The 13,511-nt window shown below is 41.4% G+C and overlaps 1 protein-coding gene across 1 annotated transcript in view; it reads right to left on the bottom strand.

Annotated features, from left to right (window-relative positions):
* T265_05571 (hypothetical protein) overlaps positions 1-3,711 on the bottom strand; it is a gene marked incomplete at both ends in the record, with an annotated part of 18,327 nt that extends 14,616 nt beyond the window's left edge. Inside the window, 3 exons of the mRNA XM_009170612.1 lie at positions 196-294; positions 1,368-1,772; positions 3,583-3,711. Of these exons, the coding sequence (XP_009168876.1) occupies positions 196-294; positions 1,368-1,772; positions 3,583-3,711 (633 nt within the window). The remainder of the gene's footprint in view (positions 1-195; positions 295-1,367; positions 1,773-3,582) is intronic.
* Positions 3,712-13,511: the final 9,800 nt, after the last annotated feature.

Here is a 13,511-nt window from a genome sequence, read left to right as displayed (position 1 = left end):
GGTTCCCCTTAAGACAAATTGATTTGCAAATGAGTGTATTTCTCGGAAACAATAAATTCATATTTACACAAACCAGTCAGGCGCAACGAGGTCCTGTTTGCTGCGCAGGCGAGCAGGCTAGATGAACACGCGTCAGACACCCCTTACTGTTCAAGTAGAACAGAAGTTTGACGGGAACTCAGGGACTGCGCCTACCTGATGAGACCCAAGAAGGGCAAAACCGGTGATGGTCTGTCGAAGGGTTTTCAGCAACCTTGTGAGTAGTTTCCTTTCTGGATTTATTGTTATTTGATCCTAATTGACTTGTGATGGGCAACATATGAGATTGGTTTGTACGATGTGAGCATGACTGACTTCATAAATTAAGATTTATCGCCCTTAGCTTGGTAACTGCTCAGAGTTTGTCGTGTGGATGTCAAGTCAGAGGACTGCAGGTCGATCCACACTGTATATATTTGGTGTTCACCTAAGAATAGGTGTCACCTATGATCCTCGATTAGAACGACTAACCAGTGTAAATAAGGACCAGTAAGCGCTGCACGGTCCTCAGTGATGAAAACGCCACACAAAATTGATTAACATCTCAGGATGAAGTTGTTACGCGGGTATCTTGTGCAGCAAACCTTAAGAATCCGGCAAAAAAGTTGCATATTGCGCAAAAACCACGAGGTAGTGGGAAGATGGCTCCGTGGGGTGCAGCAGCACATTTTCGCATATGGTTATCGAAGTATTAGATTCTTCAAAATCAAGAATTTAGCAATCACGTAGTCCGCTACCGAGTGTGCGGGCTACTCTGTCACGTAGCATCGTTAAATACTGCATCTAAACAGAATCATTGGCAACATATCTGAATGCTGGTAGCCTGGGTGCGTTGAATGGTTGTTACGTTTGTGGCGCTTTTGCTTGCAAACTATTGTCGCTGCTGCCGCAAGCGAACTGCCAAATTTGGCGAGCAAATCAAAGGCCATCTCATCTACATTCAAAAGAGATTAATACGTGACAGTACATTCGACCGGACTCTTTCGTATTTCGGATAGCACAGTGGATTCCATTTCCAGATCATTCCGTCATTTCCGGATGACAGACTCCCCGAACCAGAGAGACACATAATGATGAAGCCCCAACTTATGAGAGAAACGAATTAATTATGACGGTGTTAGATTTGTATCAACGAACGAGCCATTGACTACGCAGCCATCATCTGGAGCGGAATGAAACCCTGACAGCTATTCGTTAACCTTGAACACAGCCTTCATGAATTCCTGGAATACGACTTAAGCACGGCTAAACTACACTTATTGGTTCAGATCCAGGATATGCTGTCGCATAACAGTAAGAAAAATCTATCGTTTGCGGTTACTACTCACATAATAGTTCTCCAGATTGTAGAAAGAGCACGTCAGATAGGCTAGTTTACAACTGTGCAATTGGGATTTTAGCAGCGGCCACAGTTCATGGTCTGCAACAAAATGGACATGTATCGGGTTCTTCATTGGATGTACTTCTGTGTTGCATGCGTTGGCTTGAAAGGGTTCATACCGTAGGCATTCCTGGCTTTCTGAACGAAGACGGTTCTGGAAATACAAGAGACTTTTCAGCATCGTGACCGACCGCGCTGCGGACTTTGTGCCTTTGAGAAACTGCGTAATGTGGATAGTGTCCTGGCTGTGCATGTTTGAGGCGAGAAGTCCCACTGACGAGTTGTTGCTATTCAAACAGACAAACTGGATGTTTGATACATCATAGTTTCTCATGTACCAGGACCCGACAAGCTGTAAAGAACAAAATACGGACCGTAGACTGAGGAGAATACGGAAGTCCCGTGACCAGTTCGATGACCGTAGAGTGTCACAGATATGCAAAGCGGTTCTCATTAGCTTGACTCTATATCTCTGGAAAATGTTGACAAATCTGATCGGTTTCATAAAAACCTATGCAGAAGACACTCATACTTTATGGTTAAGATACATTATGAACTTCCACTGTCACCTCGCACACGACCAAATTTTTCCACGTCATCAAGAATTACAAAGGAGGTATGGGAAACAGAGCACATACAAGTAACCGTAAAACTCGAATAATTTCAATTTATGATCAACAACTAAAAGTTATTATTCAAATTCTACATGTATGTTTGTGAAACTGAACTGGATTCGTGAGATACTATTCAAAATCTCCTCACCTCCATAAACTACGGGTGAGTTGCTCAAAAACGAAAACCAAACACAATTTCTCTGGCGAGTGAAATAGACTGGAAGATAATCAACCATTACTTGTATGAGGAGCATCGATGTTGAAAACAGATGTTATGCTGTCGATGATGATCATGATGACTCAAATGAGAATAATAGGGAATCGGACCAGCGTACAGAATATTGTAGTTCGTGAGAAGTGCAACGTTGATGATTCTCAGAGAGAGAGGGGGGTGAAGTTATAACACTTGCTCTCAGGCTAATTCAGCAAAAAGAAACTCCGAATTAGGAAGTGTGAAACATCTCCTCAAGTTAGAAAATCTCAGTCGATTGCTGGGTTGTGTTTTATGATGTAATATTTTAGTTTCTATAGTAATCACTAGATTAAATGAATCCATACTCCTATGAAACTGTTTAGAATGACTTTGTTTACATGCAGCGCGATTGGGAAACTTATCGTTCATTTTATCGCGCTTTACGAGGGAAACCTAGAACGATGAAGGTAACTGTCATGAAAAATAGACGCGATTTACTTAGTTACAACTGACAAATGGGGTCAGTAGTGACAATTAATTACTTTTAAATTTCCGACCAAATTATGCATAATCATTATCCTTTGGTACATCTGACATACCAGTGCGACCAGTGGTTTAGCCGAAGCTATAGAGAGCTCGCACAGCTGTGATCTACGGTTTGTCTATTGATTAAAACTGCGCAAGTGTACAAGCGCGACAGTTGGAGACTGAGCTTGCACAGGCATGGAGATGCGTGCAAACACTACATAGTTTAATCTCAAGCGAGCATTTCAGGTCAGCCCGCCCCACCAACGGAGCACAATATTATTCTGGAGTGGGACAATTGACGTTTTGAAAGTTGTACCATACTACGGATAAGTAGGTCACACTATGAAGTTCGGCAACCTGGAAGTGCGCAACAGGTTGCGCCCAGGTCGTCAACCATAAAGCCCAAAATAAAAGACAAAACAACTTGGAGATGGTGGGCCATCAAGAAGATCATCCAGTATTCCACAGTTGATGAAAAGCTGGGAGTTGGATACTTTGTTCCTAATGGGAATATCTGGGGAGATTTGATCCCACAACTCTCCGGATAGAAACTAAATACCTTAACAAGCATTTGGAGATGGCAGATTGCCTGCGTCTTAAGATGCTCTGAGAGAAGAAATAGCGCCATTCTCGCATGAAGTGAGCATTTCTAGCCAAATTACCTGCTAAGTACTCAAATTTAGAGAAAACCAGGACTGCTGGTTTAGGTCGGTACCTCTCTCAATTAAGACGTGTCTCCTAACTTAACTTATACAGCATACCTTTTGAAGATAGCTTCAAACAACAACTATACAGAACCTTTAGGAAGCTTGGTTCTAATTGGAAACATAATGCATATAAGTGGGGTGATGAATCAAGAGTGTGAAAAGCGGATGGTTTTTTTGGTTCATCAAGACTGCTGAACACATATTCATGCTTGTGATGAAAGAAATACACGTATGTGCTTTGTTAGGCATTTATTCATGAATTAGAATCTCAATAATTCTCGGTTAGGAATGGCGAATAGAATATCGGCTTGACGGGAACTCGAGGACTGTGTCTACCTAATGAGCCCCAAGAAGGGCGAAACCGGTCGTGGGCTGTCGACGAATTTTCAACAACCTCATGAGTGGTGCATTACATCTATACATGTATCGCGATATCTCGAATATTGTAGCGACTGAAACATGAGGTGTCCTGGTGCAGCATATTCAGTTGCTTAGAAAAGTGATAAACGAAAGATTTACTTTGGTTTTAAGTGAACCTCTCGCAAAACCAAATTGATTTGTAAATGAGTACTTTTCTCGCTAAGTTTTTTATCATTTATTTGCTTATCCGTACCGAAGAAGTCAGACTAGAGTTAGCTGAAGTACGCTCATTTGCAAACCAATTTGGTTTTGCGCGAGACTCACCTGAAACCAGGCGGAATCTCTCGTTTGTGATGATGAGTAGTGCATTACAAATATAGATGGTTTTCATAAAAGCTACGGTGTTTGGGTATTCGTCTCAACACTCAACGACAATCAGGTGCAAAATTGCATTATTGTATATTTGTCTAATGACACGGGGTCTGGTAGCACTCAGGTAGTAGGTCAGACACTAAACCTGTCCTCTGATGGAAAAAGACGTGGGTTGCTATCCTAACTTTGTGGTGGGTTACGGTGGACTCAGCTGAATGCCAGATGAATGCCCTTTTTAAGAACATAAGTTGTGATTAAGCTGAGTTTCCCGTAAACATCAACTTGGTTTTTAAAAATAAGCGCATTGCTCCCAAAATGTAAGCTTCAGTGTACAGGTAGAAATTAGGTTGACGATAATCCGAGGAGTGCATTTGACCTAAGCCTTCTGAAACACTGTACGCTAAAGATACAAATCCTCTTAACCTTTTGGTTTTTAAGCACACGGAATTACCCTTGTCTGGATTGTAGGAAGAAGACGTTTACGTCAGAGCTCTTTGAGCGATACTCTAAGAGTAAGTGGCACTTCCTGAGCAAGATACTTGACTAATCTGTAAAGCAATCAGTGAGATTCATGGAGTGCATTAGGAGCAGTTATATATACGGAGGCCTCCAACCAAAGTGTCACTCAACCTGTTAGAAGCTATATTCCGTGAAAAATTGCAGACTGTAGTTGATAGGCCGTATTACGAAGGACGATTTCAGTGGCTGTACAGCATTTATTCCGAATATCACTATGGACTTGCCTGTTTCACATTTGTCTAACTACCATCTGATTGATGGAATAGCATTATTTGCAATATTACTTGTTATTATGTAGACGCTTTCATGTAATACATGCAAACTGTACTGTATGATATCCGCAACTAACATTGGTTACTGATAAGTTCATTGTAAAATTCTGTAAAATTGTGAGGAGGGAATCATCATGTTTGCGTCCAAACCAAGCTAATCTGTCCCCCAAAGACTGGATTTTCACAGAAGCTGATAATTCTTGGCACTTGAACTCAAGACCGGTTCACACATGTTCGTTAGAACTACTGAACGATTCAGAGTGAAACAATAAATTCATCTCGCTGTGGTTTGTTTTCAAATGAATCATTCGATAAAATGAGAATGTTTAAAAAGCGATGTGGCGAACTGCATGTTGGGTTCCAAAATGTGGGATTGTTTTGGTGTTCCGGCACCGAACGACATAGGGTATGATTATTTCAAAGGCTACGCCACATAGCTTAGCGACTGAGCATCTTTATCCATCGGGAGTACTGCCGACGCATGGATTACTTGAGGAGCCTAATGGAAGTAAAGTGCCAGCGCGTCAGTCTTACCATAGCTTTGCCTACTGGAGTGATTAGTTTAACTCCGTTATTTCCGAACAGTTTACTGCAAAACCGATGTTATCAAACTTGAATTTGGCTGAAGCAATCATTTATAAAAGTCAAAATGATCTAACCTACATACACTAGATTATTTAAATATTCGAATATTTGAGCGGTGCTTTTTCCTAGCTTTATAGTAAAAGTGTAATCCTGCAATTGCCAGATGTTCCACATTTTAACTTAGAATTGGGCTTCGAAATACCTGTGGTTGGGATCCTCAGAAATAAGCCTCCCGGTTGGATTACCTGATCTAAATTTATGTCATTTGAGCACGTGATAGCCACTGCACTGGGCACGTAGTGAGCAGTGGTTTACTTTACCCAGAGGGGATAATGGGGTTGTGCTATTTTAACCACATCCATCTTCGTTCTGCATAACATACCATATACTTTAACCCCTCCAGCCATACGGCTAGTTTGAACATGGATTGTCCCGAGCTCCTAAGTAGCCGGCAAGAAGAAATTATTCTGCCGAAATGACCTATCGCAGCAGGTTTAATAATGTATGACACGACAGATATAAGACACATAACCTTAAGGTTTGTCTTCATATGGGTTATTCTGAACAATCACGATTCCTTCACGAAGCCTCCTGGTCTGTGATATTGTAATGGTGCCAAGCTATTGGAAGAAAACATTTCATTGAATTGACCGTACGCAGGATAAGCCAGCGATTTTCCCAGTTTTAAGGGTTGTAGTATCAGCATGGGAAAATGATTAATGTAATCCAAGAAATTTTCATAACAGAGAACTATGCGTGTCACAACGAGTCAATGATAATTCGCCTGTGGTGTTCTGATAGAAAAGGGTGGCTAGAAACATAGGAAAAGTACTTGTCTGAGAGTGGTCTTCATAGGAGTCTTCGCTAAAAATATCAGAAAGACGATCCTTGTCAGAAAATGTTCCATTGCTTTAAGTGCAAAACCTGTGAGTCAATAGTCTGAGTATTCTAGTTGAAGGGACAGTGGACTACTGTTTCACCTGGATTAACGCTCCGTGTGGGCATCTATCTCTGTCTTGGTGATATTTTTGACACCTTCTCAGGAGCACCACATAAAGAGAAGTTTGAAGGACAAAAATAAACGGTCCCAACACTCGTATACGTTTACTGTCACCTGTGTGCCGTCTACTGAAACGAATTTTGACTCACCAGTATGAGAACTGCAGACGGAATCAGCAACAGGAGGGTATATTTAGACAACATGTTCATCATTAACGGAATTAACGATCCCTGCGTTAGGCTTTACAAACTACCGTTCAAACCATTTACAGAAGTAGACATGTTCCTCGCCTTCGGTGGGGCAGATCCATTGGCTGACTACGTTTGACCATAGGACGTAGAATACAAAGAAACCAGATTGGTTGACCCACCTAGTAGACACTCTCCAACAAATAAATTCTGATGCACGTAAAGTATCTAAGATGCTCTTGGAAAGTGGAATTGGTGTAAACATTCAGCTATGCTAAAAGGTCTGCAAAAACATGGTTTTTGAATAGTTATTTATGGGCGATCTGGAGTTTTCAGGCACCGTCGCCCTAATTTTTGAAGACGAAGTCTAAGCATTAGCTGTGTTGAATAAACTGACTACTGTCATACCATATTTTGACATGTGAGGTGAACCTTCAAAGTGCAAAGCTACGCTTAGGAATACGAGGTCTCCGAACACATCCATTACATTCAAAGAGGATCATTTGGGGATTTACCGTGCTTCACATACCTCGGTAGTGGTATTGGCTCTGACGGATGTGAGTGATAAAGTCAGTGAATGAATCTCAGAGGCCACAATTACGTTTGATATGCCGCACCAATTGTTACGTCAAAAAGGTATATGATTGGGTCTGGGAAATCGCGCATATTAGGCTACCATAAGGACTATACTATGATGTATTTGGGAGATGTAACTCATGTGGAGAAATGATGCAAACATTCTTCATATTTTTTAGCACTGATGTCTCTGGTGAGTTGCTGGTATAGGATGGCGTCAACAAACTCGTAACAGTCTGGTTACCAAACCGGTATTCGCTCTTATGTCAGGTACTTGAGCCTCGGATCATTGAATGTGGTGGCTGGGGCATGTGCTATGCATTCAAAATCACCGCATACTGAGACGTTGTTCTCTGTGCCTCATTCAGAATCGTGTAAGCCGAGAGGTGGGCAACGTGTGACTTGGCAGAAGTATGTAAAAGAGATTAAAAAATGGACTGGGTGTTTTTGGTGCAATAGGCCTCCCAGGATGGGTATCACGTGATCCCCCTGCGTTTGGCTGGAGGCAATGTAGGAAATGACTGCTGTTTAGTTTACGTCTCGTTCTTGTTGTCAGTTTCTCTTCAGATTGTCTGATTAAGTGTTTGAAGGTGTGGGCATTTCAGAATACCTGCGATAGACCAGCACCAGGTCCCCTCTCTTAGCCATTCTTTTCCCTTATTTTTATTCTGGGATTTCGAGCATAATCAGATAAACTTTATGGTTTTTCGGAAACAAAGTACCGATGTCAGAAGTGATCTCACTGTCTCTCGTAAGGATCCATCGGTGGAACTTCTCTTGAGTATTTCCTTTCTTGGTCAATTAACCACGAAGTACACATTTAACAAGCTTGTACTTTACATGCATCATCACGACACTAGAGGGTGCCTGAACTAACTATGTTTTCTCAGAGTTTATGAGTGTCTTTTGCTATTCCTGTAATGCACCTAAAGCATGAAGACCGTTTTGGAAGAGTGGAGAGCATCCAGATTATACTGTCACTCCGTTCACAGATGGACGAACCGGACTATTTGCGTGCCTAAAATCCTTGGTTTCTGAGGTCAAAAAAAAGACGGGCACTAAATGATGTCATGCGACTGGTAAATCGCACATCCCCTAGGGAAACTTGTTTAGCTATTTCGCAATAAGGTTTCTCAATACACTCGAGAAGTTACCGGGCTTTCACTTTAAAGTCAAATTTTTGTGAATAACATGCGGCGAAATGTTCTAGACGAGTAATAAACAGTCATCAACGTGCGTTAATTGCAAAGCAAACGAATGAAAAGCAACACATGTTCACCCAACACATGGCCCGGATGCCACGCAATTTGAACTACTTCAACTTTTATTTCATCGTATTCTACGCTTACGTTAGCCTAAGTCCACAAACACTTTCTAGATCAAGTGCATTTGATAGCTATCTTGCACTACGTTCAATCTGCAGGCAAAATGAGATCCCAGTTGAGGATTAAATGAAAAACAATATCCTCATACTCCTAAACGTACGAGAAAATGCATTTGTTTCAAACTGTCATGTACACCATGACTTCTTGAGTTAAGTAAAATACGGGGAAAACTAGACTGCTTTCGATGCTAAGCACATCTTCCAGAAACAAACAACGGAATTCGAGGCACATCGAGATTTGAGGAAGGGCTGTGAATTTAAGGCTTTGTGCCAAGATATATTACCTTTCGGAAGGTTATTTGCCGAGCAATTAGACCAGATCGAGGGATCACTGTCCTGAGGTTTCATAATCAACCCATCAATAAAAGACATCCATATCCAATCACTCTACGCCTAATACAAGATTGTGATTTTTTTGCTGGAAACGCTAGAATTCTGATGTATCAGATATAGTTTGGGCGTGAAACGCAAAACAGAGAGCTATGGAAGCATTCTCAACTTGCCACGGAGGCGCTGTAACTTGATCACAAACGGGATAAAGCAGTTTGCGGTTGTGCAACCGAAGCAGACCCTGAGTCTGTACATCACTGAAAGACGCTGTATGATGAATGAGACCGGTAACCTCAGTGAAGTACTGCATCACAGAGCCCAACTCACCAAAGTGTGATTGCTGCTCCATAACACCACATCCTGGACTTAAATTCAATTGAAATCTTCTGTTAGCTTCAAGGAATGGTACGAATTTGAAGGTGAGATTTCATTGCCGGTTGTATGTTGAAACAGTCTAAATAGTGAAAGCCGTTTATTTTATTGACCCACTGACTAGTACAATACTATGGGACACTATTCACAAGGCAGTCGCATTAAGCCTTGGACGTCTGTTCTACTAGTTTACTAAGTGGATCAGATGTCAGCATATCGACAATGATCGCCTAACTATTGGGATCTTTGAAAAATTCACAAAAAACGCGTTTCTATGCAAAATATTGCACTGGGTGCAACCCAGCATCCTTGTCAAAAAGAGCTGGAGTGATATTCTGAAAAATTCATATCCCAAAGGTTATTTTGACCTTCTGTCCTGCTGATTAGTAATCTAACCATTGTATTCTGTTGCAGAGGCAAACACGATGGTTTCCTTACTCTAGTCAAATATTAGAAAATCGTTCGGCACTGCGATAAGTGCGTCACATCTAACCTGGAATGGGCAACGTTGTTCCATGAGACACTGGCTTTGAAACTCGGTATATTGCAAAAGGATAGCAACAACTTCTCACTCTTATTTAAAATTCCATGTATCTAGGTAGTGAAAAACTTCGAATTCAGTAATACCCACTTTGTCCCATAGATGTCCTCAGAAAAACCCACTCTTTTTCAACACAGAGTGCGTAACTGATTAGGGCCAGTGACCACACAGAATTTTCGCCGTTCGTTGCAGTTTCATTAGAAATATTGCATACTGAACCAATGGGTATCGACTTAAGCTAGAAGTAGGGCTGACGTGGAAAACTACACGAAAGACCGGACACCATATCCGGCGTATTTGAGCGGGTATGTTTACGTAACCTCGGCGACTCATTCACAATTGTGACCAGAAATGTGCACTTCACGACTGGACAGGGATAGCCAACACATGGATATTAGAATCAATCCTTCGTGAGCAACTCTAGTTATGTAGACCGGGACTTCCACTAACGGATTGAGAAATAACCAAAACTCGAGATATTCATAGTTGTCCTGTACTTAATTTGGTTTTCGGCGGTAATATTTCAAAAAGTAAGATGCTGGGTCATAACAAAAGAAAACATGTCCTCTCTACAGTTTTGAAATAAAAGTTTACTTGAATATACATTCCGGGATGCCAATATTATTGAACTGGTCATGGGGATACACCATGGCATCACTGGTCGGGAACACATAATTGAAGGATTCGCAAAGAACGAGTTATCGCAGAAAAAATGAGCGCAGACGGATTTAGCACTCCTCATAATCCAAGATTAAACCATGAGCAGGGAGCTACAAGTGGAACAACGCAATCGGAGGAACGCATGGTTTGTTGAGATAATACCGTCAAAATCAGGTAGCTAGGTGCAAGTGCAAATTCCATGAAAAAAGTAGGAGCAGATCCATATTGTAGTCTCTGTTCCATCCAGACGGTGAAGGGACCATCGGATTGATCTGTAATCATACAAAGCAGCCCATTGGAATTTTGCGGAAGCGAGCATAGACATCAAGGAAACGTGCCCGTAATCCATCAACTAAAGTAGGAAAGGGAATGGAACGATTGTCCTGAAAGTAATACTTCTGCTGTAGAGTGTACCTCTTTCTCGGCATTAGTGCTCAAAGTTTTGCAGCTGCATATATCTGGCTGCAGTTGTCTAAAGCAGCAAAAGATAGGATTTTCACAACGTTTGCCACGTAGATGGGCCTAGAAAACTCTGAATGTGTTACTAAAGAATAGGCGGTTTAGAGTCAACTTTTTATAGTTGTATTTACACTCTGTACCAAGTGTAAAAACCCTGAGACCAAAGGTGAACCGTGCTGAATCCTTGTCTGTGACTGTCTATGGTCACTGCAAAGAAGGAAACGATAGCGCCAAATATCCAAAGGAGTACCTTAGGATACACCAGTAGGTGCCTGGCATTTTACTGGTACACCAACCTAAGAAAGCCCGGCAACAATTTGGAAGATCTAGGAATTACTATGTCTGTCAGACTGTTGACTCAGACAAATCGAATTCTCGAAGAATTTCATTACATTTCATCTGGTAGCACGTGGAGCCATAACCCTGCTGATGAACCCACTCGGGCCTAGAAAACTCTGAATGTGTTACTAAAGAATAGGCGGTTTAGAGTCAACTTTTTATAGTTGTATTTACACTCTGTACCAAGTGTAAAAACCCTGAGACCAAAGGTGAACCGTGCTGAATCCTTGTCTGTGACTGTCTATGGTCACTGCAAAGAAGGAAACGATAGCGCCAAATATCCAAAGGAGTACCTTAGGATACACCAGTAGGTGCCTGGCATTTTACTGGTACACCAACCTAAGAAAGCCCGGCAACAATTTGGAAGATCTAGGAATTACTATGTCTGTCAGACTGTTGACTCAGACAAATCGAATTCTCGAAGAATTTCATTACATTTCATCTGGTAGAACGTGGAGCCATATTGCTGCTGATGAACCCACTCAGAGGGCTCACAGCTATGCGCACGTAACTGGTGCAATTAGCGTTGCCTTCCCCTTGATCGTCACTGAGATGTATCTCAGTTATTTTCTTTCCCAATCGTACGGAACTACTGGAGGCAACGGCATGCAATGCTTTTGTGTAACGTGTGTGAACTCACTGGGCAAATGATCTATTTGTTATCAAAGCAACCAACGGAAGTGAATCACTCTCAAATAAATATTTAATGATGTTGTACCTAGTGCCACTTTATAAACCCACTTGACAGAAAAATCAGGACCATAGTCAAATCCTGTTCAGTGAACTCATCTGCTCCCTTAAAATTTGAAAATATTTTTGTAGCTAGTTGGAGAACAAAGTCGGTGTATTCATCTGATTGTGAATGATAATCACTAAAATTTAGGCTATAGCTTTTTCTTAGTTCCTGCTTATTTGTTCCGAGTTCCATATGAATTACACGAAACACATCTGTCGAAATATATCCAAATTTGACTGTTTGCAAACAGTCTGGAGCACAGTAAACACTTGATTCCCAGCAGCACCCACAATATTCCCAAGTGTTCAGCGCAAAGGATTCGTTTCCCACTAACGTCATTCACGTTCTAATTTCATTTAACTGCTAGAAAGGAAGACCTCTAAAGTAAACATCACCTTCTACTGGACAGAAGAAGTAACTATAGAACGACAGAACAGAGTTTTACATGAGAAAGACAGTATAGTGGCGACGCCAAGTTCATTCGAGCAAAGGATAAAGTAGTGTGAATTGTGGCGGAAGCGCCTCGGACAAATATAGTTCTTAATGATAAACTAGTGAGTTCAGCGTCATATCAAAATCAGTTACCATAACAGTGATTCATTACCATATCTTTTAAACCTGAGGAGTTCAAATGTAATCAATTTTTACGCTGTCAGTTTTATTACTCCATGATCACTGGCGTCACCATGGTAGAAAATGGCGCGCCCAATCCGAACTAACCTCCAAGTGATAAGGCTTTGGTGGACCCTGTTGGAATGTTGATAGTTCACATATTACTGGGGCAAAGCAATGTCATGCAGAGGCGTTTTGTGTTCCTTGCGTCTCATCGGGGTAGAAGAAATGACCATGGTTTTTTTATTATACCCAGTATGGGGTAACTGTGAAAACTCGACAGAACGGGCATGCCCCAAACTTAGACGAAGATGTCAGCGTAATTTAATTCCCCCCATAATCCTTTCAGCGTTCAGAAGTGAGTTCAAAAGTGAGCATTGGGAGTGTTCATCTTGTTATTCCTGATCTCACAACATCACGCTCCAAGTAACTAGTGAACTATTTGGCAGCTAAACGGCGAGTAATATAGTTGAGAAGTACTGCAGGAAGGAAAACAGCCTTATCTTTGAGGCAAAGTACATTTTTCCTTGTAGGATTGAAAATAAGTCATTGGTTACTGGAATATTCCATGCATTGAACCCATTCTTGACAAAATGAAGAAATCGAAGTGGTTTCTTGGGATAAAAAATGAACTAGAGAACTGTCACACTGATAAAATAATTAGGCCGAATGTAAAGACAGCTTGCCTGAGGGACTGTTTCGACTAATGACAACGAGAAAACGTCACTTACCATTAAATATCCC

This window comes from Opisthorchis viverrini, assembly GCF_000715545.1.
Source record: "Opisthorchis viverrini unplaced genomic scaffold opera_v5_104, whole genome shotgun sequence".
Lineage (NCBI taxonomy): Eukaryota > Metazoa > Platyhelminthes > Trematoda > Opisthorchiida > Opisthorchiidae > Opisthorchis > Opisthorchis viverrini.
The sequence above is the reverse complement of the archived record's forward strand: the minus strand, read 5'-3'. Positions and strand labels throughout refer to the sequence as shown.